This window comes from Selaginella moellendorffii, unplaced genomic scaffold (genome assembly GCF_000143415.4).
Source record: "Selaginella moellendorffii unplaced genomic scaffold, v1.0 SELMOscaffold_10, whole genome shotgun sequence".
In the NCBI taxonomy this organism is placed as follows: domain Eukaryota; kingdom Viridiplantae; phylum Streptophyta; class Lycopodiopsida; order Selaginellales; family Selaginellaceae; genus Selaginella; species Selaginella moellendorffii.
In genome coordinates, this window is record NW_003314271.1 from 2777287 (window position 1) to 2799968 (window position 22682).

Genomic DNA, 22682 nt, shown 5'->3' on the forward strand with positions numbered 1-22682 from the left:
AATGGTCCTGGCGTCTTTCCTCGCCCTGACGTAAGTGCATGCTACGCCAAAGACACAGCACCACCAGGCTTCGAAAACGAAAGAAGAGAAGACAGGCTTGGCACCCAAAGAGTTAGTGGAAGGAGCCTCGAGAAAGGAAAGTCTTACACTGTCCAGTTCCTGACGGCGTAGTGTAAATCAAGAGGGTATCGAATTTGATGGCGCTCTCGATATAGATCGTGCCGCTCCGGTGAGATCGTAGCACCGATAGGCAGTGAATCGATCAAGACGAGGCAAGCGCATGCCGGGATGGAGATCGTACTTGGTGGAAAGCAAACAGAGTAATGTCGTAAACAAAGAAACTGGCAAGCGTGGCAGAATAACAACCGTGGATGTCTAACTACCAAGACACAGGAAGAACCGCCAAGGAAGACTTCCTCTTCTCGGCTTGCAGAGAGGGGATTCCATCGGTCATGGTGGGGCACAAGGTTTGAAAAGTCTACCTCTGGTTGCGGCTCAAGAACTCTAGAGTCTTATGTGTTCCATGCTGGTGGCGCAAATTTAGAAAAGACGATATGCAGATCACTTCTGCCAGTAAGAAGCGGCAGGAACAAATCTCGTCTCGTCTTGGCTGGTCGCTTTCACAACAACGAACGCAACGCAGCGCGCTCAAAGATCGAGCGCAAGATCAAAATGCATACCCATGCACGGCGAGCTGGACAGAGTAGAGGTCCAGGCAGAAGGCAGGCGGTGCCGCAGCAGGAACATCGTTGCCGAAAAACTACGAGGACAGCAACGGGACCGTGTACCGCGGCATCCATGGTTGCACACAAATTTCATCCATGCTCTCCACACCGCTCCAGCGCTCGGGATTTCCAGGCTTAAATCCCGCGACTTGAAGCGTAGTGTCGGTGACTGTCTGGAGGTACTCCGCGTGAGGTCCAAAAGAGTAACCGTAGCGGGGTGCGGGTGCTCCATTCGCATCTCTCTCGCAAACGACACACAGCATGCGGTCCGGGCTGTGATCCCATAGCTTCAATCCTATGGAAAAGTTCACCGTGGGCGAGTTCCGAATGAAGTCCGTGCAGCGCCTTAGAAGACCGCTAAGTGACTGAGAATCAGAGACTTCGCAGATGCCAGCCGGGGCAGCTGCCCGCCTACCATTCGGATTCACCTTGTAAAAGAGCACGTCAGGCTCCTTTCTTGTGTTGGGAGGGCGCAAAGTTTCCACTGTTGTGGCGAATGGTCTTGAGACGATCTTGAAGCCATGCGAAATCTCCCTGGCTACCCACTGGTGATCCTCGCCTGGCATATTTGCGATCCAAGAGCTGTCGTAGCGCAAGCAAGCGCGCCTCAAGCTAAACGCGCCTTTCTTCCCTCTCGGCCTTCCTCATCGCCCGGCATTTTTGCGAGATCCACGAGCTGTCGTAGCGCAAGCAAGCTGGCCTCAAACAAAATGCGTAGCATACAGATCGCCCTCTCGGCCGCTTTCCTCCTCGCCCGGCATTTTTGCGAGATCCACGAGCTGTCGTAGCGCAAGCAAGCTGGCGTCCAGCAAAATGCCTAGCATACAGAGCGCGCCTTTCTGCCCTCTCGGCCGCTTTCCTCCTCGCCCGGCATTTTTGCAAGATCCGAGAGCAATCGTAGCGCAAGCAAGCGTGCCTCAAGCAAAATTCCTCTGGTGCTGCCACTCCATTTGCCTCGGCCGCTGCTGATAGTGCTGCTGCTAGCGTACAGAGCGCGCCTTTCTGCCCTCTCGGCCGCTTTCCTCAAGATCGCGCCTTTCTGCCCTCTCGCCTTTCCTCAAGTGGATCGCTCCTCCCTCAAGAGCTCGCCTTCCGGCTTTCCTCAAGTCGGTCGCGCCTTTCAGCTCGCCTTCCAGAACGAGGTCGATGCCAAGGCCTGGCCCGGGAGGATGAGAAAGATTGAATCCGCTCTCCTCCTGCTCTACTGAGAATGACTTAAGCCGCTCTCGTGCTCTAAGGGTGCGCCGGCTCCATGCCTCGAGAATGCATGCTCTAGCCTCTCACGCAAGAAGACACTCAAGGAATCGATCGAGCGAGTAACGAGAAGAGCGATGCAGAAGCCGGAACTCGTCCTAGATCGCTTAGTCTCGGAGCAGCAACTTTACCGGCCAGCCCGCTCCTCTTCACGCACAAAGAATATGCAAACAAGATGCTTTCTTTTAAACAGGAAATTATTACTAACAAACCCTTCATTCTAATGACAATTAAAAAATTAACAAGACGCCATTGTAGAACTTGCGGGAATGATCAGCTCCAACTCGGGCATCAAAGAGTTTGCTCCATACCCGGATGAGTAAAAAAGACTAAGCTCACTTCTACCACGGCCTGTCGATTCGAAAACACAGGCAGTCAGACATAGTACCATGATCTTTTTTAGCGAATCAGCCCCTCCAAGGTTTGAGCTCGATGTCGGCCAAGTCGCTCTGTGACATTTCCAAGTCGTTCTCTTGGAAAATACCTGCAGATGATAAGCTTCAGCAAGCTACAAAGTTTTCCAAACTCTATGGACAACGTACCCGGCATCCCGAACCTCATCTGCGCTACGCTACGGGAACTTGTTCGGGTACGTCTCCGTGATCAATGTGAAGGACTTACTCCTCTCTCAAGCGGAGCCCTCTCCAGCGAACATAATCCATACTCTGGAGCTTTAATGTCAGAAAGGGAATGTCCCTGAGAAGACACAAAAATAAAAGGAAAATAACCTGCTTGTCAGCCGACCAACCATCAACTGTAAAGGAAAATTTCGTTTCTAACATACCAGTAGTCACATCGCTGTATCCATAAGCTGGGAGATCGAGCAGTGGATCGTGGAGAACCCAGGATAAAGTAAGCAGCAAAGATTTCAGTACTTTTTTTCATTTACCTTGGATAAAGACAAGCTGATCGAAATCTCTCACATTGTCAGCCACACTGGTTTCAGTACGCATGGCTGGAGGAAAAGGGAGCAGCTCCTCAGACGTAGCCATCCTCTAAGGTAGGAAACATAAATATGGGGATGAATACGAAAGAAGATGTACCTACAGAGTCATTTTTGCGATGGCAACAGAATGGATGTCCGTCAGAGAAGGCCCGTGTCCTGCTCAAGATTGAACGACGGACAGATTTAGCAGTTGCATACCTCAGGATTCGATGTAAACAAACAAGATCGGCAGAGAGTTTGACTCTTCCAAATAGCACTTGAAGCAAGCAGCTGCGCGAGGCTCTGGGGTAGCGGCATTTGCAGCACCGGGTACTTGAAAGATCATAAGTCACTTCCCGTGACAGGACAAATCACTTGCAGTAACAGGCCTGAATTTGTAAATGTAAGGAATTAGAAACTGATGAAAACAGACCTGACATGGAGCCGATGACGAATGGTCACTAGTCACCTTTGCTCAAGCTCTACCAATTCACGGGAAGGAATCCCCTACACAGCCGAGATTCCTAAGTTCCTGAAGCCACTCCTTGGCGAGACGTGACGTAACCTGACAGAAGCCATCAGAAACACCATGAGCACGCAATTTTTGCAGCGGAAATTCTCCCGTGAGCTACGATCGGAGAGGTCTGCAAAAACGAAAGTTGGAGGGAAATAGTACTTACAAGAACTGGCAGTGATCTGGTTGCTGTCTCTTGACACTGGAATGATCGTCGAGTTTGTTTGTCGTAGCTGAAAGGGAGCGTCAGCAATCCTTCCAGCTGCTCTCGATCAAACCCGAACAAGAGTAGCGCTTTAGCTAGGGTTTATCGAAGGATGCCGCGAGGATTCGAAGCGGTGTTTGCCCGCGCGCTCCAGGCAGTGGAGCGCAAGGCGGAGCACGACGACGATCTCGACTGGCAGGCATGGAACAACCGCGAGGAGTGCACCGTGGGTAAGCGCTGGACCGTCGCCAAGCTCAACCGCTACCTCGAGATATGGAAGCTAGGGATGTCGTGCGTCATGCGTCCCGGCGGCAAGGTCATCGCCGTGGAGCGTCAGCACGAATCTTTCGTCGCCGGCTACGTCAAGGATAGGATGAAGCCCGTGAGGGAGTCCATGGGGCGCAAGACGTGGGCGCCACTCTACGTTCCATTTGCCCATTTGCCCAAGGGAAGCATCAAGCTCCTCACCATGAAAGCCTACCATGCCGCTCTCAACCAGCTCGAGCCCTCCAATGGGAAGTGCTTCGTCACTCGCCCATGCCCGCGATTCATCCTCGACGTTGGACAGTGCCAGACGCTGCCCGAGCTCCTCTCCTACAAGGACGCCTACTTCCGTAGCCCCGGCTCCAAGGTCCAGATCTTCCTGGCGCTCAAGTGCTACTTGAAGACGCGCATGAGGCAGATGGTGGCGGTGTTGTTCGAGCGAGACAAAGGTGATGGTATCGCTGCGAGAGCCATCTCGTTTGGGGAGGAGGCACTCCATCCCGTGACTGTGGCGTGGCTGGAGGAGCAGGGGATTTCATTGACCGGAGTGGGGCATGGCGGGGTGGAATGCGATCGACCGGGCATTCCGAGCTACGAGATGAAGATCGAAATCGCCAAGGTGCTCGAGGGCGGGGGTGACGATGTCGACTGTGGCGACCATGTTACGCTTGATCTCTACTCCATCAAGACAGAGTTTCACGATAGCGCTGACTATAGAACTTCTTTAGAAAGCTCGTGAGGTTTGCTATAGAATGAAGTGTTAACTTAATTAAACCTTTACCTTAAATCCAAGAACTCAGAACTTTGATTCATCTGAGATGAGTGAATTAGAACTTGGCAGCTTGGATCAAATTCAGCTGATCAAAATCAGTTATAGTCAATGGAAGTCAACATAGTCTTTGAGGACCTGACTTTTCATTGACCTTTTTGACTTTGCATCTCCTCGTGTTGACTTGCATTGGGCATCTCCATTTGGCATAATTTTTGGCAATACGTTTTCTCACGACGCTTGAGCTCATGTCCTTTCCGGAGTCCCGGCGGGAAGGTCATCGCCGTGGAGCGTCAACATGAATTGTTCGTAGCTGGGTACGTGAGGGATAGATTCATGTCCAGGAGGGATGGGATGGTCTCTGGGGCGCAGGACGTGGTAGCATCAAGCTCCTCTTCCATGCCGATCTCTACCAGCTCGAGCCCGACGATGGCAAGTACCTGACGAATCGCCCATGCCCGCGCTTCATCCTCGACATCGGCCAGTGCGATGCCTACGTCCAAGGTCCAGATCTTCCTGGCGATCAAGTTGTTATCGCCGTTGTAAATTTAGTTCTCTTTTTTATAAAGCGAGAGCCCAGCAGCCGAGTCTGGGAAATCGACAGACTCTCAGGAGGAGCCAGCGCGCAAGCGTCGCCGATTCAGCTGGCTTATTCTCGTCCGTGTTCTTGGTTTTTCGTTTTTTTCTCTCCCAGCTCGATAGAGAGATTGAATTGTTCAGCTACCAAAGAGCCAGGCTTCTCCCCACCCAAGTGGTGATCGAGCGCCCGAGGAGAAACCAACGGAAAAGGTAGCGGTTGAGCTTGGCGAGGGTCCAGCGCTTCCGTTGCTCTCGCAGCACCGCCTCAAACGATTCCCGCGGCATCTCTATATTCCTAAGTTTAGCTGGAGCTGCCAAGCTCAAATGTTGAACAACTTTACAAGTAAATCTTGTGCGTATGCGAGTACGGAGACTGGGCAGCAGCGCGGCCACATCTTATTCTTGACCGGGGACGATATGCCACTGTGGTGTGCACGCGGGCTACAGGACAGCCTTCTTCCACAAGAAGAGCGCCATGGATGGGTGCCTCAGCCTGAGCAGTAAACCCCCCCATGTCCGGAGGGCCGTTGGCATGGCTTCAAGCGCTCCAGGGGCGTCCAGAGATTGAGTTTCTAGTTCAAGTCTAATTTGAGCAGCTCCTTGTCATGAACTGGAAGGATAGGGTGACAAGCCTGAACACCTTGGGGCCAGTTAATGTTTGGGTTGAGAAAGATTGGGTAGCGAACATCCCCTGAAGTGCCGGCCCAGTCGAAATCCACAAATGCAACCTTCAAACTGTTTAAATTGAACAAGATGTTTCTCTTCCGGAGGTCCCCATGAACGTGATAAGGGTAAAGCTCGTGAATGCTCTGATAAGCTTTCACCACAGCCTGCCTGCAATTTTCCCATGAAGACGGATCCAATGCGTGCTCACGGTTGAAAGGTCCAGGCTCCAGCCGATTTAAAGGAATCCAGCCAGCGTTGGGAGAGTAATACTCCATGCTGATAGCCTTCCATCCGTTTACCAACGTCTGAATGGTGAATGTAGGAGCAAAACCAGCATCACTCCAGGCCTTGTGCACATCCGCGCCATATCTCTGAGAAAACTTCATCAAGCGTTCCTCGCCGGTTGAATATTTTAGTAGAAAAATGAGCCGCTTCTCTGTCCTCTGATATACTTGCCTCGTAAACTGAGACACTTCAAGCCCAGGATGCCGCTGCTTTTCTGCAATTAAGAGACTCGGCCACCAAGCCTCAACAGCTCGCTCTGTGTAAGCTTGAGTTGGTTGCAAAGGCGCCAGAGCTGCATAGAACGCCGAAATGGACACAATAGCTGGTGGGAATGCCACAATAGCTCTTGCGAGCCTCGTTAGATACTCGTCGTCCTGGAGAAACTTGAGCATATGAAGGTAAGGAGTGAATGGTTCGTATCCCGGGCTGTCATGAAATATGGCACCTCCAACTCTGATCGTTGGCCCAACAACTTCTAAAATCAACACTGGTAAACATGACGTCCAGTAGCTCCAGTGCATGTCACGCATCCTTGATGTGGCATGCGAGCCATAATGCTTAAGTGACTCGACGCAGGGCTCCCCTCCCAGCCCCACTTCATTTTTCACTACTACGATGCCCACGGTGATCCACTCACCACCAACAAGTGCTTGAATCAGTATATCTGGCTCTCTGGACGACGTCAACTTGAACTTCCCAGGCCAATTCTGCTCAAAGAAAAGCTTCCAGCATTGCAGTAGTTCGGCTTGTCGGTCCACGTCCTGGTCGAAGTAGCCGCTCATAGCCATCATCCGAGAAAGAAACGTCCAGTCTTTGACGTCCAAACGGTGAGAATCCAAAGCCTGCACATATCCCGCGAATGCTTCGTGTGCCAGGACCAATGGCATCGGCGCAGAGTTTCGACCCAAGTCATACACAGGATCATGTTTTCCCAGCTGCTTCTTCATTTCAGCAACGTCCTTTGCAAAGGCGGATGCCGATGGGAGGCCATCATGCTCATCAAACCACGACGGCTCTCTAGGACGCTTCTGAACAGAGTTACAGAAAATTCATTAAGCGCGGGCCTAAGATCAACAAATATCAACATACCTCAACCAAGACGACAACATCTCCGGGAACAAGTACTGTCGGAGGCGGAACCCTCAACTGAGTGGATTCTCTAATGAGATGACCCCTGTAGCCACTCTCCCGGAGCTCTTCTAGGATCACCTTCACCGTGATCGGCGCCTCAAAGCGCTCGATCACTTGCCCTTGCTGCTGCTTCACAACGACGCCATCCATCCTAGCCTGGAGAAGTGAGAATTCTAGACCCTCCGCCTCAGGATGGGCTTATCTTAGGGAGTGTTCTTGGGCCACTATGATCTACTTACTCCCTAGAAAATCAAAACCCTAGAGTGGATCTATGCGAGGTGGTAGCTCTATATCTGAGTGAGCGCTAAATGTGAGAGAAGTTTTGTTTTTAAGGTTTAGGGTTCTTAGCGATGGAGTCTTTGCCAGTTTGCAAATACGGTGCGGCGTGCTACCGCAAGAATCCCGAGCATTGGCAGCAGTTCTCGCATCCTCCATCCCCTTCCTCGGACAAGACTTTTGCCGATCAATCGCAGGAGCAAGGTATGGAATGACGCACGAGAAATTTTGTGACGGTTTTCTTGTTTTTCTAGTCTAGCCCCGGCCATCATCGAGGGCAGCGCTTCGTGCGAGCCAAATCTGGTGGTAGTGGTGCTGGTCGGGGTTCCAGGGAGTGGAAAAAGCCGGTTTTGTTCCAGCGTCATCGAGAATGCTTCACAGACTTGGACCAGGATTTGTCAGGTATGAGCTTTTCCTCTCTTTTTTCGCTGTTTGATTGTTTGAGAGGAGTGAGAGTGAGATTTGGCATGTATGATTGTCTAGATGGAGCGTTCCCAATGAACGGGCCCTTCTTCAAATGCAGGATATCATCGCCAATGGGAAGCGAGGGACGAAAGCTCAGTGTATCAAACAAGCCACCATCGCCCTCAATTCCTCCAGCAGCGTCTTCATCGATCGAACCAATCTCAACCGCGAGCAGCGGCTGGAATTCATCGAGTTTGCGAAGAAACACGGTGTGGAGGCCCATGGCGTGGTGCTCAACTTACCGGTTGGGACGTGTATCACTCGGGCCATGAATCGGACTTCTCACGAGGGGGGACTGGAAGGAAAGAAGGTCGGGGCTGTTATTCAAAGGATGGCTCACGGTGTGGAGCTTCCAGCACTGGAGGAAGGATTCAGCAGAATCACGGTGTGTAGAACAGATGGTGACGCCGACGAATGTATCGCGACGTACAGATCTTTGAGCTCGTCATCAAAGCTGCCAACGGGAGTTTTTGATCGAAATTCCAGCAGCACGACGAAGGGATCGCTGGAACAGTTTCTAAACAAGCCGGGTGGTGGTCAGAAAAAGGCGGGCCAAGCAAGCAGCAGTGCTGCGAGCACGAAGAAAGCAGTGGAAAGCGCTGCTCCAGAACTTAAAGATGGTGATGGATCGATGCCGCAAGCTTCTGAAGAAAGCTGCGCAACTCTTGCGTTTCCGTCAATCTCTACAGCAGATTTCCGCTTTGATCACGAGAAAGCTGCAAATATCATTGTTGAGACAGTGTCAGAGTTCTTCAGCCGTGCGGAGAGCAGTGGTTTGAGGCTGGTGCTGGTGGATATAGACCAAGGGTCGGACATGCTCTCCCGTGTTCGAAGCAGGGCCGAGTCCGCCGGCTTGGACAGCCGGAAGTTCTTAGTGACCCATGGAGACATCACAAAGCTCCATTCCACCGGAGGCCCTCGTTGCTCAGTCATTGCTAACGCCGCAAACTGGTGAGATCAACTTCTTGGATGTTTTTTCTTCTCTTTCTGCTGAGCGCACATCTTTTTGTTTCAGGCGCCTCAAGGGTGGTGGTGGCGGCGTGAATCTTGCAATCTACAGAGCTGCTGGTGACGATTTTGAGGAAGCAACGAAAAAATATGCGAAAACTTTGGATCCAGGAAAGGTGGTGGCCGTTCCACTGCCTGCCTCGTCTCCTCTACGCACGAAGGAAGGGGTAACTCACGTCATTCACGTCCTTGGGCCCAACATGAACCCACAGAGGCCAAACTGCATCGCCGACGACTACTCCCAGGGCTGTAGGCTGCTGCGACAATGTTACGCTGCTCTCTTCTCGACTTTCGCGTCCATTGCAAAAGGCCAAGTTTCCAAAGCCAAAGTAACTGCGTCTCCTGCCAGCAACAGCAGCTCCCCTGGTGGCAAACCACGCGACGCGTTTGCTGTGATGATGCAAGCTTCGAAGCGGAAAAATGGTAACGATGATTCTCCAGGTTCTTCGAAGAAGGGTAAGGCTGAGGTGGGAAAAGTTACAGGGGAAGAAGGCAACCCCGCGAGCGGAACTGGAACTCTAAAGGCAGCGGTCGAAGAAAAAGCCGCTACCAAGAAGCCAGTGAACTGGCCTGCGTGGGCTCAAGCTCTGCACGACGTAGCGTTTCATCCTGAGAAGCACAGCAATGTGGTACTGGAGGTGACCGACGATTGTGTTGTTCTGCCTGATCTCTACGCAAAGGTTCGCTGCTTCAAAAGTTCGTTGTAGTTCCTAACTGAAATGTCGATTGGTGTGCAGGCAAAGAAGCATCTTCTAGTGGTGTCGCGAAAGGCTGGATTGGACTCCATAGCCGACGTTACTAAGGAGCACCTTCCGCTCCTCCGCGAGATGCATGCTGTTGGCGAGCGCTGGGCTAAGAAACTCGTGGAAGAAGACAACTCTCTCGTTTTCCGGCTTGGCTACCACTCGGTAAGATACTCCAAAGCTCGTGTCTCCTCAGGAACTTAGCTTGGATCCACAGGTACCATCAATGCGGCAGGTCCATCTTCACGTCATCAGCCAGGACTTCAACTCCCCGGGGCTCAAGAACAAGAAGCATTGGAACTCGTTCACGACGAGCTTCTTCCGGGACTCGCGGGACGTGATCGCGGAGCTAGAGAGCCGCGGGAAGCTCGAGGAGTGCACGGAGGAGATGGAAAAGAGGCTGCTGGATTCCGAGCTGCGCTGCCATCGCTGCCGTTGCGTCCAGCCAAACATTCCGCGCTTAAAGGCCCATGTTTGCTCGTGCTCCAAGCCATTGCTTCTCAAGTCTCTCATCTCTTCGCCTTAGTACTCTTTTCCCGCGGGATTTTTAATGTTTCTAGCAGGATCGTCCTCTATGTTTGACTAAAAGTCAAATGTAGTCAATGGTAGCCAGAGTGACTATGTTGACTTTTATTGAGTTTTCGTTGACGTTTTGAACTTCACTTTGAAAACAAAGAAGATATACAAGTAATAGCACTGAATGTAACTTCATCTAGTAGTATGGAATTCAGATTCGATGGCATAAAGATCAAACGTGAAGTAGTCACCACAGTGATTCCGAATGGCGTTGGGATCGTCGCCAGCACCCTCGAGCACCTTGGTGGTATCAACCTTAATCTGGTAGCTTGGAATGCCCTCTCTACCACACTCAATCCCACCATGCCCGACCCCGCCCAGCTCAATCCCTTACTCTTCCAGCCACCCCACAGTCACGAGATTCAGCGCCTCCTCCCCAAACGAGATGGCAGTCCTGGCAGTGACGCTGCTACCATCGCCTTCATCTCGCTCGAAAAACACCGCAACCAGCTGCCTCATCTGCGACTTGACGTAGCACTTGAGCGCCACGAAGATCTGGACCTTGGAGCCGGGGCTATGGAAGTAGGCGTCCTTGTAGGAGAGGAGCTCGGGCAGCGTCTGGCATCGAGGATGAATCGCGGGCATGGGCGAGTGTTCAAGTAGTTTCCACCGTCGGGCTCAAGCTGGTAGAGATTCTCATGGTGGGCTTGGACGGTCACGTACTTGATGCTTCCAGGAGGATAGGCGAATCGCTTACGCTGCACCGTCCACACCCACGGCGCCGGTCGCTCCATCCGCCTGCTCACGTACGCCGCGACGAAGGATTGGTGCTTGCGCTCCACCGCGATCACCCTGTCGTGGCGCACGACACACGACGCCGCTAGCTTCCATCGCTCGCGGTAGACCAGGAATTTCTCTAGCCCTTACTGACGGTGCACTCTTCGCGCGCTATGCAGCAAACGATTTTTCGCGGCATCGGGCGGAACCCTAAAAGCCCAGGGTTTCAAATTTAGAAGAATATCCTAACAAACAGAATATACAGCGTTGGGTTTAAGATTTAGCAGAATAAACTGATTAAAGAATATGCTTTATGCACGGCGGGGATTAGCAGTACGTCTAGAATATACCTGGCTAAATCTCTAGGTTTCTTCGCTTGTTTTGTGGAAGACGAGCGAGCGAGCGATCGATCGATCCAGTCCGCGGTAGCTATGGCGTCCAAGCGCACGGCGATGATCTTCAAGCGGTGTATGTCGTCCGTGCCAGGAGGGAAGCCGCTGCCCGTGAGGAAGCCGCTGCCTTACCGCAGGGTCACTGTTCTCGGCGCCGCGGGCGGCATTGGGCAGCCGCTAAGCATGCTCCTCAAGCTCAATCCGCTCGTCAGCAAGCTGTCGCTCTACGATATTGCGGGGACTCCCGGTGTGGCGACCGATCTATCGCATATCAACACCCGGACAGAGGTGGGTTTTGTGGGTTGGATCTGTCTAGCCGATGGCTTTAGCTTTTCTCTTTTTCTTTTGGTTCTTCCAGGTGCATGGGTTTGCTGGAGATGATCAGCTCAAGGACGCTCTCAAGGACGCGGATCTCGTGATAATTCCCGCCGGTGTTCCTCGCAAGCCTGGGATGACCCGGGACGAGCTTTTTGATATCAATGCCGGGATTGTGAAGAAGCTTGTCCAAGCTATCGCCAAGCACTGCCCTTTCGTAAGTCGATTCTCTTCTACTTTTTTTTCCTTTGCTTGGCTTTTTGGACTGAAGAGAATGGATGCGTACGCAGGCTTTGATCAACATGATCAGCAATCCAGTGAATTCCACCGTGCCTATTGCTGCCGAGGTGTTGAAGGTCGAGGGCACTTACGATCACACGAGGTTGTTTGGTGTGACGACTTTGGATGTTGTGCGCGCGAGGACCTTCTATGCTAAAGCCAAGAACCTCCCGATCGAAGGTAGAAGTTATCTCTGGCGAAAAAAGCTTCTTTTTTGACTGGATGCCTCTACAGATGTGGACGTCCCTGTCGTTGGGGGACACGCCGGCAAGACCATTCTTCCTTTGTTTTCACAGGTATGATCTTCGCTTACAAGCTCCATTTTGCTGATCACTTTTCATTTCTATAGGCAACTCCACAAGTACCTCTGTCGAAGGAAGAGGTCGAGGAGCTCACGAGGAAGACACAAGACGGTGGAACGGAAGTAGTCCAGGCCAAAGCTGGAAAGGGTTCTGCGACACTGTCCATGGCGTAAGTGGTTTCGTGTATTCAATCTCGAAATAGCTCCACCGGTTTTGTTTTGCCTTTTGCAGCTATGCCGCTGCTCTTTTCGCCGAGTCCTGCTTGAAGGCAATGAATGGAGAGCCGAATATCATCGAGTGCGCCTACGTTGGCTCCTCGGTCACAGATTATCCATTCTTTGCATCCAAGGTGAGCTTTTTCTGTTTCTTTTGGAGGTTTCTTACATGGTTTTTTCTCAGGTTGAGCTCGGGAAACACGGCATGGTGAAAGCTCTCGAGCTGGGACCGATCTCCAAGTACGAGCAAACATGCCTGGACGAAATGAAAGACGAGCTCATGGGCTCCATCGACAAGGGTGTTGCTTACGTGCACAACACTGAGAGCGAGAAGATCATCGAAAGTCTCAAGTGAGCGACGATGGATTGAATTACCAGTGCAGTTTTGATAACTCTAGAGATTGAAATAACTGAGAACTTCTCTCTAATTGCTGTGTACCTTTCTGGAGAAAAATAACTTCTCTTCATAACGATTTTTTTCTTTGCTTGGCATTTATGCTTTGGTCAGGAAAATTCCATCTCACAAACTAACGCTATGTGGTCACTCCCCCATTTCTGATTCAGAAGAAGTTAGCAATGAAGCTATGAAAGTTCCAGCTAAAGTTTTTTACCTGGGAAGGAAGGCCTCCCGTATGACGAAGAACATCCACAGAAAGCATGTCTACGACTCTCAAAGGCCGGAGTCGTTCGGTGTGCCTGGAGCAAAAAGAACATTACAAAAGGATATATTTTTGGAACAGTGGCCATACCAGATGTAATCCACAGTCCCCTTGAACTTCTTATGGTAAGTCGTCACTAGAGGCTCCCCTTGCGAGTCCCTGCTTCCAGCCTTTCCCTGTCACAAGATCTAGTAACTTGCGAGCGAGAAACGAAAGGAAAGAACTTACCTCGATCTCCGAATAGGCACTGCTCAGCTTTAAGTCGTGGACCACCTTGGTAGACGATGAAGTGCCCGTGGCATTCACTAGCTCCTCGACTGTCCATCCCGATGGTAGCTCCACACGGTCGGGCGAGTTGGTTTCATCGTCCCCCAGCCCTTTTTCTTGTGTTGGAGTTCCCTCTTCAGTGTCCCAAGGCTCTTCAAAGTGGACCTCCTTGCTGGATGTTTGGAGAACTTCTTCCTCCGCAGCTTCAAAACTCTTCTGGACAACTAAATTGTCCGTCACTGTCTTGATAACCATGAGCTCACTGGAGCTACTCGCCGGTAGTTTTTCAGCGTTCGCCTCGTCTTCTTCTTCCTGTGCAGCAGCGGTTGCTGTAGCAATCCCCAAAGTGGCAACTTCTTCTATGATCATGCCATCTTCGTTATGTACTGACGTGGTTTCCACATTGATCCTGGAAAATCCAGCTGAGGAAGGATTGTGGCCTCTGATCCATGGTTTCGAGAAAGGATTCCGATAATAGCCACCTTCTCCATCAGCTATCTGTCCGGAGATTGATCGCCTATCTAGGGAAGAAACATCAAGCTGCAGACGAGCTTTTAAGATTCACTTGGAAAACGTTGAATGAATACCTCTGCTGTGGAGATGTAGCGATAGAGTGGGCTCTGGAAGAAAAGAAATGAGCGATAAAACCAGGTAAGCTTTTGATTGTGTACTCACCGATGGTGTACTATTGAAGTCCCCGGCCACAATAACTTGCGCGCCACCCCAGCTCGAAGACAACTCCTGAGCTGTATTAAGAAGCGTTCGCACCTGGAAAAAGGAACGAGTCAAGAAGAAAACCAAAATCAAATCTTGCCTGGCCAAGTTTAATGTCCCCACGTTTTGGATTGAAAAGAATATGAGTATTTGCCACAACCAAAACCTGATTTTCTATGCTAGATACATCTCCCTCGAGGGCTGCTTCTCTTGTACTCTAAAAAACAAGTCGTCAATCCTCCTCTAGGACAAAATGAACAGGAGATTCATACCCGCAAAACACATATCTGTCCTATGTTGTCCCGTAAACCATAGTCCTTGAAATCGATGCTTTCCTCTTCCAGTAGTAGGAACCTGATTGCAGCTCGTAACTCTTGACGACGAAGAAATGCGAAATGCGAAATTGCGAACCTTTTCTCTCTCCAAAAGATCGCACACCCGTCCGTGGCAGTGCCAGTTCGACGCTGTAAAAACAATGGTTTCGGTACAAAAGAAGGGGAAACATAACATCCAGTAACCTTGAACGTCCCGGCATATCCTCTCTTCACTAGCTCGCCTTGCAAATCTGCAAAGCGATCGACCTCCTGAAAACATCATCAGTATAAACATGCTACAAGCAAAAAAACAAAACAAAGCTTTTTTAACAGTACCTGTAAACAAAGAATGTCCGGTGACCAGTACTCGATTTCTTGCACCAAGCGCACTTTTCTCCAGTCCCATTTCACATAGCGCATTGGGATGTGATAGTAGAGCTCACGATAATGCTCCCGAGCATTGTCGGCGGCTAGAATGTTGTACGAGAGAAACATGAACCTTTCTGGAAGGAAAAAGATCCAAAAAAATGAGAAAAGAAAGGGAGAGAAAGAACAACGAAAGAATTACCTCGAAAGGAGCTTGGTTGAGCTTTAGAATGGAGCCAGCGTCGAGTATCATCCTGCCTCACAAACCTCCCACCTTGCCAATTCCTATTGTCTCTTTGGTTCCACGACCTGTTGGGTTGAAAGGCCGCCCTTGCTCCAGTTCCAGGCCCTTGAGAAGTCCTGCGCGTTCCATCGCCAATGTATCGGGGGCTGTTTAGCGGCGCCTGTGGAAACTCGCGAGGAAAATCGTGCCAGCTCTGGTTTTGATTCCTCCACTGCTGCTGCTGCTGCTGGTACTGCTGCTGCCGCTGGTACTGCTGCCAGAATGGATGATTCGCATTCCTCCACTCGGATTGCTGTTGCTGCTGCTGCTGCCACATTGCTGCGGGATTCGCCGCCAAACCCTCTTCCAAGATAGACGATTCTTCCCCAACGCTAGATTCCAAGAGCCCTAGCGACGGATCGCCGGTCGGAGCCGCGACGCCATGGCAACTGCGAGATCCTGGCTTGGAAAGAAGGCGCAAATTGGAGCTAGCGAAAGCGAATGGCGTGGAGCGTACCTTGAGCGCGGGCGCTGCGGTGGACGATGGGCGGCCTAGTGCAGAGAGACTAGATAGAGGCGCCCCCGTCCTCTTCCACACCATAGCCCACGGCTAGCCCTAAGCCCCATTCCCCCAATTATTAGGGCAAAGGGTTTTGGGTTTTGCCACGTATGACGCATTGCCAACGTGGCAGCCACATAGGCATATGACGAATTATTAAAATCGCACAGTCAATGTCTATACAAAGATTTTTCACACGGCATTTGCGTCGAGCACGCATCTCAAACACTTATCAGAGTCACAGCGTCGTTAACTTTGGCCAATGGAAGCTTGTGTGTAATAAAGTCATCGAGGTTTAGCTCCTAGATCGATCAAATGAATAATCACCCCAAACCATGTAAACCATATAAACGATCAAATGTTACCTTGTTCATGTACTTTTCCACTAGTTGATTGAGCTCCGACCTTCCTTTGTAGCCCCAAACCAAGTTCCCGTGAGCCAGCGTCCAAAGAGGAAATTTTTGGGACTCACGGTCAGGACTTTGGTGCTTTCGTCTAAACCCGCCTCAACAGTGACTCCCCAGCCCTGTTATAGACAAAAACGATAGAAATCTACGTAGGATCTACTAACATCTCTGCAAATTCACCTCATGACCGCTCTCCACAGCATCATGAATGATATTCACATTTCCAACGCACTCGATGGTGTAATCAGCTCCTCCATTAGTCATTTCTCGAATCACCTTAAAAGTTTTGATGAGCTTTTTGTAGCGAGAAAGACATATAGGTTAACGCAAATTACCTCTTGCACTGGTTTGTCATGGTCTTTTGGATTGATCACATCCGTCAAGCCAAACTTCGCCTTTCCTATATAGCAAGGTGAAAAAACAATCTGCAATACCTTCTTCCAGCTTTGAAGGATTTATATCTATGCCAATAATCCGCGAATCTTAGCACCTTGTGCAGCCTACACGAGAAAACCATGACTCGTTTGAAAACCAAAGCAAAAGAAGGCCTGGAAAATGACCATTCACTTACAGCAAATCCAATAGTTCCAAGAACAAAGATTGCTACTGTGGATCCTCTCCACTTTCGCAGCTTTTGTCGCAGCACCAACACCTGAAAGAAAAAAATAAAATAAAAATCTAAGAAACAAAAGCTAAAACTTCCAAGAGTTACCTGTAGTGACACCACAGCTGAGCAGACAAATCTTCTCGAGAGGAGCATCCTTATTTACAACACAAATGCAAGCTTGATCCACAACAGTGTACTGACTAAAGGTTGAAGTTCCCAAAAAAGTGGTATATGGTCTTGCCATCCTCTGTAAGAAATCTGCTCTTACCGTCGCTCACCATCACCCCTCTCTCCGGATCGATTCCATACTTTTGGCAAACGTTGGTCTTTCCGGATTTGCAGTAGTCACACTCTTTGCACTCTCCTGTGAACAGAGTGAGTGCGTGATCTCCTGGTTGAACACCCTTCACATCGTTGCCTATGCTCTCAACGATTCTAGACCAAAAAAAAACCCTCCAAGTTCCAGGAAATCTCAAGAGTTTCGACAGAGTAGACTCACCCAGCTGCTTCGGGACCGAAAATGCGAGGGAATATGTTGCCCTGACTGAGAAGAGGCAAGATCAAGACAAGAAAAAAAGGAGGAGAAAAGGAAACTTAGCTTACATTCTTCCAGAGGGTGATGTCTGTGCGGCACAGAGAGGTGTGGACGATTTTAAGACGAACTTCGGTCGATCCCGGCGGCGCAACCTGGATCTCTCGATGACCATCGGCTTCCCAGCTGGAAAGGAAAGAAGAGTGTTAAGGGTCAAAACAGAAATGGAAGACCGTTACTGTAGCAAGCGATCATCTTTCCTTCGCTTTCCATGGCGTGCTTTATTTCGAATGAACAGAACGAAGAACTTTTTTGATAGAGCCACCATGACTCATTTAACAGGCTTAGAAACCATAGTTGCCAAAAACCCTAATCTGATTTTAATACTAATGTCAGCCTTAGATCCCCCTTAAAGCCTTAAATCAATTTTGGAGAAAATGAAATAAAATTATAGTTATAAGAATTTACTACTATTAATGATTTGATTTTTTTTGTAAAATGCATTTTGATTTTCCCTTGTTTTAGGTATGGCTGAAAATCCAATAGTGAGTAATGTTGCAATAGAGATTGTGAGATATCAAGAGAGAGAGTTATTATTAGAAATGAAGTCACTAATAGAGAAAAAATCCTTATATGTTTTCTTTGGGATTCATTTTGATCAGGTTAGAATGTTACAAAAAAGGCTTAAGGTAAAGGGTCATTTTGTTGTGATGCCATAACGGTAGAAGGTCAATATTGGTGGACCCATTATCAATTCCCACTTGAGCTAGTTGAGAAACTAGTCAATGGCCATGCACTTAAATTGAATAAATATAAGGTAAGAACCCTTTGTATTGCTTGCTGAGCATATTCGGTTTAGTTTGAGAAACTTGTATCATTGGCTTGCACTTGCTAGTATCAAAAACCCTCACGATATTGAATTTGGTTCCTTAATATTTGCTAAATGATAGCTTACTGTGTCTCCTAAACACCTTTGCTATCATGCCTTTTGTGTTAGTCTCATTCTTGTCCCAAATACTATTTATGGAAAGTGTCTAGATTTGCTTATTTGACATATTTATAGAATGTAGAGATTCTCTTGAACATAGTGGTATTCGTCCTATGTCCAAATTTGCAATCTAGGAACATTCCATATTTAGTAAATTTTGAGTTTGTTCCAGAAACTAACTCTTGGTACTAAAGGAGGCTTGGGGTGAAAGCCCAAAGCGTGTGTTCCTTAGGGAGGGTGGGTTATAGAGGGTTCTAAATGTATAGTAAGGATAGTGGGTAGGTTGGGCATGGCTAACCAACCTAAAGCATAGTTTAACTCCCATTTGCATGTTTATCTTTGTTTTGTGTTTGATTTGGGTCTAAGCCTAAGTTTTATACCATGCTAGTTAGTAGAGTACCCATATTCCCGCATTAGGCCACTAGTATGCTAAAATAGTGCCAAACTCCGTTTAGCTCTGTTTTGGCTAGTCCTGGCATTAAGATGCTAAATACTCTGGGACTACTCCAAGTCACTCCATGCTTCTATCCCTTTGCTCCTTGGGCTGTATGTTTGAGAGTTGCTTTGTGCTTTAGTACTTTCGCTCTTTGGCTTTATGCTTAAGAGTTTGGCTTCATTCCTTCATTTAGTGGCCTAAGACCTTGAAACTTAGCTTCCACTCTATTGTCCTTTGGACATGTGGCATGTGATATGTGGCATATAGACAGTTTAAATTCTGCCTCGTGATTATTCTATGGTAAATCACCATAGGATAAAGGACATGTGCTACAGAGTTCTTTGGATGGGAAAATGTATTTTGCACCAAATCCAATTGTAGAAGCAGAGTTTCAACTATAGGAGTTTATGGTAAGTTCAAGTGATGCAACAATTTGGAATAAAGAGGTTTTTTCTTCAACAACAAATAAGGAGTGATGTGCATCCTCGGTAATAGCAAGTTCTTCAGTGGTAAGCTCAAGAAAAAATGCAAATATAGGACATATGGATAGTGAATCTATATTTAAGCTACTAAAACCTATGAAAGTTATAAGCACATTAATTCGAAGTATCATTGCAGGAACTTTTGTGCATTGATCCAGACTTTTTGAAGACTATGATAGGGATTTGGTCTTTGAGCTTCCACCTTCTAAAAATTCCATGGAGGGGAAGATGAGCATATTTGGGTGAAATATATGGCTTAGAGAGCTAACTACTTTGCAAGAAAAGTCCAAAGGAGTAGTTCCTTTAATGCTTTAACTTGGACTACTAGACTACAATTAGTTTCAAGAATTCAATTGCAAACAATTTCATGGTGTATTACATATATAACCTTAATAAGGTGAGGTACTTATAGAGCAACTTGATTTTATAAAATGTTACTTTTGCAAGGAGTTTCTATAACGTAAAGGAGAATGTGGAGCTATGTTGTAACGCATGTGGTTTTGACCCTTTATCCTATGGTGATTTACCATAAGATAACACCACGAAGTGGAACCTAAACCCTCTATATGCCATGTGTCCATAGGACAGTGGTGTGGAACCCGAGGTTCAGGGCCTTGGGCCACTAAACGAAAAAACGGTGCCAAACTCCTAAGCATGAAGCCAGGGAGTGATGGAACAGGACCACGGAGCAACTCTCGAGCCTACAGCCCAAGGAGCGAAGGGACAGGAGCACGGAGCAACTTAGAACAGTCCTAGAGTTTCCAACATCCCAATGCCAGAACTAGCATGCAAAACAGAGCCAAATGAAGTTTGGTGCTATTTTAGTATACTGATGGCCTAACACGAGAATATAGGTACTCCACTAGCTAGCATGGTGTGGAGTTTGGGCTTAGACCCAAGCCGGACGCAGAACAAGGACAGGAACGCAAGCAAGAGCTAGACTATGCCTTAAGTTGGTCGACCATGCCCAACCTACCCACTATCCTTACTACACATTTGGAACCCCCCACAACCCGCATAACCCCCCTGTAAGCCACAAATTTTTCCTTTCCAATTTGCCAGCTTACCTCGTCTATCCGACCAACTTTGCCTTGGCTTGTGCTAAGTTCCCTCGCCAAGGTTCTCGCCTATGGTACCAGCTCCTACTTGGTCCTACTTGGTTTCAGCTACTCATTGCACGAGCAACGGAGTGTTAGCCATCCATCTACGGATTCCCAAATCTCTCCCAATCCCCCTCCCCGGGCTAGACTGGACTTAAGGTTCGGCTACACTCCCCGCAGGCACAAGCAGCCAAGCACACCAAGCCTCCAGATTCCTAACACCCCTTAGTACCACAAGACTTGATCATAGGACCCTCTAAATCCCAAGCCTTGGGTGCAGCACTTGCTTCGGGACGTCGGTGCGAAACACCGTGGCCTAACGGCCCGGTATGGGTACCTCTACCCCCCACTTCCATCTCGAAGGGAAGGCCCAAGCCCTTAGGAAGGGTGAGGACCAATGAGCCACAAGGTACTCAAGTGGGGCACCACTCCACATGAGCCGGGAGCACCGCAGTCGGTTTCCCTTTCGGGAGTGGGAGCTGCTCTTGAGCACTTCCCTGGGTGGCCCCTCCGGCACCACTCAAGCCCATGCTCACTCCCACCCAAGGCCCCTCGACCCCAATCTCAACCTCAAGTCGGTTTGGAAGCCCCACTGGAGAGTTCCTTCAAGACTGGTTCCTGGACCTCACTATCCCTACTATACTTTTGGAACCCCCTGCAGCCCCCCCCCCCCCCTGGGAGACACACGCTTTGGGTTTTCACCCCTTGAGCTATATTAGTATGTGGAGTTAGTCTCAGAATTGATCTCGGACTCGATCTCGGACCTAACTTCGGACTCGGTCTCAGACTCGATCTCGGACTTGATCTCGGACCCGATCTCGGACTCGACTTCGGACTCGACCTCGGACTCGGTCTCGGACCCGATTTGGATCTCGGACTCTGTCTCGAACTCGGTCTCGATCTCGGTCTCCGATTCGGCCTCGGCTCGATCCCGGACTCTATCTCGAACTCGGTCTCAGAGTCGGTCTTGGACTCGATCTTCGACTCGGTCCCATCCGATGAACTCTTTGTCATTTCGGTCAAGCTTTCAGGGATCCTTTAGCCTACGACATCTCGGGGAGTCGGTTCCTTACAACTCCACCACCCATAGAAAAAGTTCGATGCCCACATCAAACGTCTCTTTTTATCCTAGGACTTGTTAACCATGTCTCCGGGGGCATCTCCCCACTTAGCGGTGTGCCTAAGTTAGCCTCCCCGGCCAAGAGCCCATGACAACGGAATATAGGTGTCCCTATACCCCTCACCTCACCACGCCCTAGTATGGGGTCGGGACTTGAACCCAGCCTTGCTTTACTAGGGGGTTGGGACTCGAACCCAACTTCCGTAGAATACGTCTACGGATTCGACATCCTCGCGGGGAGTCGGGCGTAGTGCCCTACGCCTGGTCGACCTATCCAACCCATGCTAATTAGCTTACCTTCGGCGCGCCTTCGGGTCCCAATATATGCCACTTGCTCAACTTTGCAAATTGATATTTTTAATTGAACTTTGCATAAGTACATAGAGTTCTGCCTTGCAGAAATTCCTCCACTAGATCTCGCGCGTTTGCTAGGTTCTCCTCCGATTCCCATGTTGCTTCGCAGTGTGGAAATCCTTTCCACTTCACATGGAACTCTCTCACCTCGCGTCCTTGTTGCTTGCTCTTGCGCGCATTGAGGATGGCCTCGACTTCGTATTCCTCTTCCCCTTGGATAACCTCAGGTAAAGGTCTCACTTGGTCCTTGCGAAGCGGATCCTCAAAGTACGGCTTGAGTAAGTTCACGTGGAGCACTGGGTGCATCTTCCCCATCTCTCGAGGAAGTCGGAGACGGTAAGCCACTTTACCGATTCGTGCTTCAATCTCGTTACGCCCCGCGAACCTGCTTAAGGAACTCAAGATCAATTCATTTACAGGAATACATGCATCTTTACCTTTGGGTCAACTTTCGGCTGATCCCACTTGGTAGTTCCCACTTGGTAGTCTGAGGTTCTTGGTGTTCAGCCACACCTTCTCCCCAGCTTGGAACTCTACATCCCGACACTTCTGGTTCGCGTATTTGGTTTGCCTTTGTTGAGCCCGTTCCAAGGAATCCCTCACTAGATTCCAAATGCTAAGTCTTTCCGCCGTGAATGCCTCCACTGCGGGCAACTCTCCATGATACTCGGCCATGCCGAGTTCCACAGGACCTTCAATAGCTCACCCATTGATGACTTCCCATGGACTCACCCCGATACTCGAATGTGGTGAGTTGTTATAACACATTTTCGCAAGTCCCAAATGACTTACCCAATCGGTTTGGTCTCCCGAGACATAGCATTGCAAATAATCCTCCAGCTGCCTATTCACCCTTTCCATTTATCCGTATATCAAGAAGTGTTAGTGCCAACAACTTGACTTAACATCCCATACCTGTCTGTGGGTGATAGGCTGTGCTGAATTTCAA

General features: G+C 49.4%; 4 protein-coding genes and 1 pseudogene across 8 annotated transcripts; 2 read left to right on the forward strand and 3 right to left on the reverse strand.

The window, feature by feature from the left end:
- Positions 1 to 5807: 5807 nt before the first annotated feature.
- On the reverse strand, positions 5808 to 7467 carry LOC9631495. The gene is made up of 2 exons (XM_002968556.1): positions 7276 to 7467; positions 5808 to 7214 (listed from the first exon to the last, which is right to left on the reverse strand). The coding sequence occupies exons 1-2, from the start codon at positions 7465 to 7467 to the stop codon at positions 5808 to 5810; spliced, it is 1599 nt and encodes a 532-aa protein (XP_002968602.1).
- Positions 7468 to 7656: 189 nt separating this feature from the next.
- LOC9650544 (transcription factor bHLH140) lies at positions 7657 to 10451 on the forward strand. 3 transcript variants are annotated; one of them, XM_024673160.1, is made up of 7 exons: positions 7657 to 7797; positions 7853 to 7995; positions 8117 to 9009; positions 9074 to 9489; positions 9550 to 9746; positions 9804 to 9974; positions 10027 to 10451. In XM_024673160.1, exons 1-7 carry the CDS (start codon positions 7668 to 7670, stop codon positions 10333 to 10335), a joined length of 2259 nt encoding a protein of 752 aa, XP_024528928.1. In that variant the 5' UTR covers positions 7657 to 7667; the 3' UTR covers positions 10336 to 10451. The 3 variants fall into 3 exon arrangements, with proteins under 3 accessions (XP_024528928.1, XP_024528926.1, XP_024528929.1); XM_024673158.1 differs by having other exon boundaries at positions 9074 to 9746; XM_024673161.1 differs by lacking the exon at positions 7657 to 7797 and having other exon boundaries at positions 7861 to 7995; positions 8077 to 9009; positions 9074 to 9746.
- A 1017-nt stretch (positions 10452 to 11468) lies between these two features.
- LOC9631496 (malate dehydrogenase, mitochondrial) lies at positions 11469 to 13086 on the forward strand. The gene is made up of 7 exons (XM_002968275.2): positions 11469 to 11782; positions 11853 to 12026; positions 12100 to 12268; positions 12323 to 12384; positions 12438 to 12559; positions 12622 to 12739; positions 12790 to 13086. Exons 1-7 carry the CDS (start codon positions 11534 to 11536, stop codon positions 12958 to 12960), a joined length of 1065 nt encoding a protein of 354 aa, XP_002968321.2. The 5' UTR covers positions 11469 to 11533; the 3' UTR covers positions 12961 to 13086.
- On the reverse strand, positions 12931 to 15774 carry LOC9631497 (carbon catabolite repressor protein 4 homolog 5). 3 transcript variants are annotated; one of them, XM_024673163.1, is made up of 12 exons: positions 15128 to 15774; positions 14896 to 15062; positions 14764 to 14829; positions 14657 to 14709; positions 14518 to 14599; positions 14346 to 14462; positions 14207 to 14299; positions 14119 to 14151; positions 13493 to 14071; positions 13355 to 13440; positions 13217 to 13301; positions 12931 to 13160 (listed from the first exon to the last, which is right to left on the reverse strand). In XM_024673163.1, exons 1-12 carry the CDS (start codon positions 15747 to 15749, stop codon positions 13110 to 13112), a joined length of 2034 nt encoding a protein of 677 aa, XP_024528931.1. In that variant the 5' UTR covers positions 15750 to 15774; the 3' UTR covers positions 12931 to 13109. The 3 variants fall into 3 exon arrangements, with proteins under 3 accessions (XP_024528931.1, XP_024528932.1, XP_024528930.1); XM_024673164.1 differs by having other exon boundaries at positions 14518 to 14709; positions 15128 to 15607; positions 15666 to 15769; XM_024673162.1 differs by having other exon boundaries at positions 14518 to 14709.
- Positions 15775 to 15841: 67 nt separating this feature from the next.
- Positions 15842 to 22682, reverse strand: part of LOC9650545 — a 31738-nt pseudogene continuing 24897 nt past the window's right edge.

Coding starts and splice junctions, on each gene's coding strand:
- LOC9631495 (XM_002968556.1), bottom strand. CDS start 7,467: ATGGATGGCGTCGTTGTGAAGCAGCAGCAAGGGCAAGTGATCGAGCGC. Junction 7,215..7,275: donor ATGTTGTCGTCTTGGTTGAG/GTATGTTGATAT, acceptor AACTCTGTTCAG/AAGCGTCCTAGAGAGCCGTC.
- LOC9650544 (XM_024673158.1), top strand. CDS start 7,668: ATGGAGTCTTTGCCAGTTTGCAAATACGGTGCGGCGTGCTACCGCAAG. Junction 7,798..7,852: donor CGATCAATCGCAGGAGCAAG/GTATGGAATGAC, acceptor TTTCTAGTCTAG/CCCCGGCCATCATCGAGGGC. Junction 7,996..8,116: donor CTTGGACCAGGATTTGTCAG/GTATGAGCTTTT, acceptor CTTCAAATGCAG/GATATCATCGCCAATGGGAA.
- LOC9631496 (XM_002968275.2), top strand. CDS start 11,534: ATGGCGTCCAAGCGCACGGCGATGATCTTCAAGCGGTGTATGTCGTCC. Junction 12,027..12,099: donor TCGCCAAGCACTGCCCTTTC/GTAAGTCGATTC, acceptor ATGCGTACGCAG/GCTTTGATCAACATGATCAG. Junction 12,560..12,621: donor TCTGCGACACTGTCCATGGC/GTAAGTGGTTTC, acceptor TGCCTTTTGCAG/CTATGCCGCTGCTCTTTTCG.
- LOC9631497 (XM_024673162.1), bottom strand. CDS start 15,749: ATGGTGTGGAAGAGGACGGGGGCGCCTCTATCTAGTCTCTCTGCACTA. Junction 14,072..14,118: donor GCTACATCTCCACAGCAGAG/GTATTCATTCAA, acceptor GCTCGTCTGCAG/CTTGATGTTTCTTCCCTAGA. Junction 13,161..13,216: donor CGGGAGGCCTTCCTTCCCAG/GTAAAAAACTTT, acceptor CTTCTGAATCAG/AAATGGGGGAGTGACCACAT.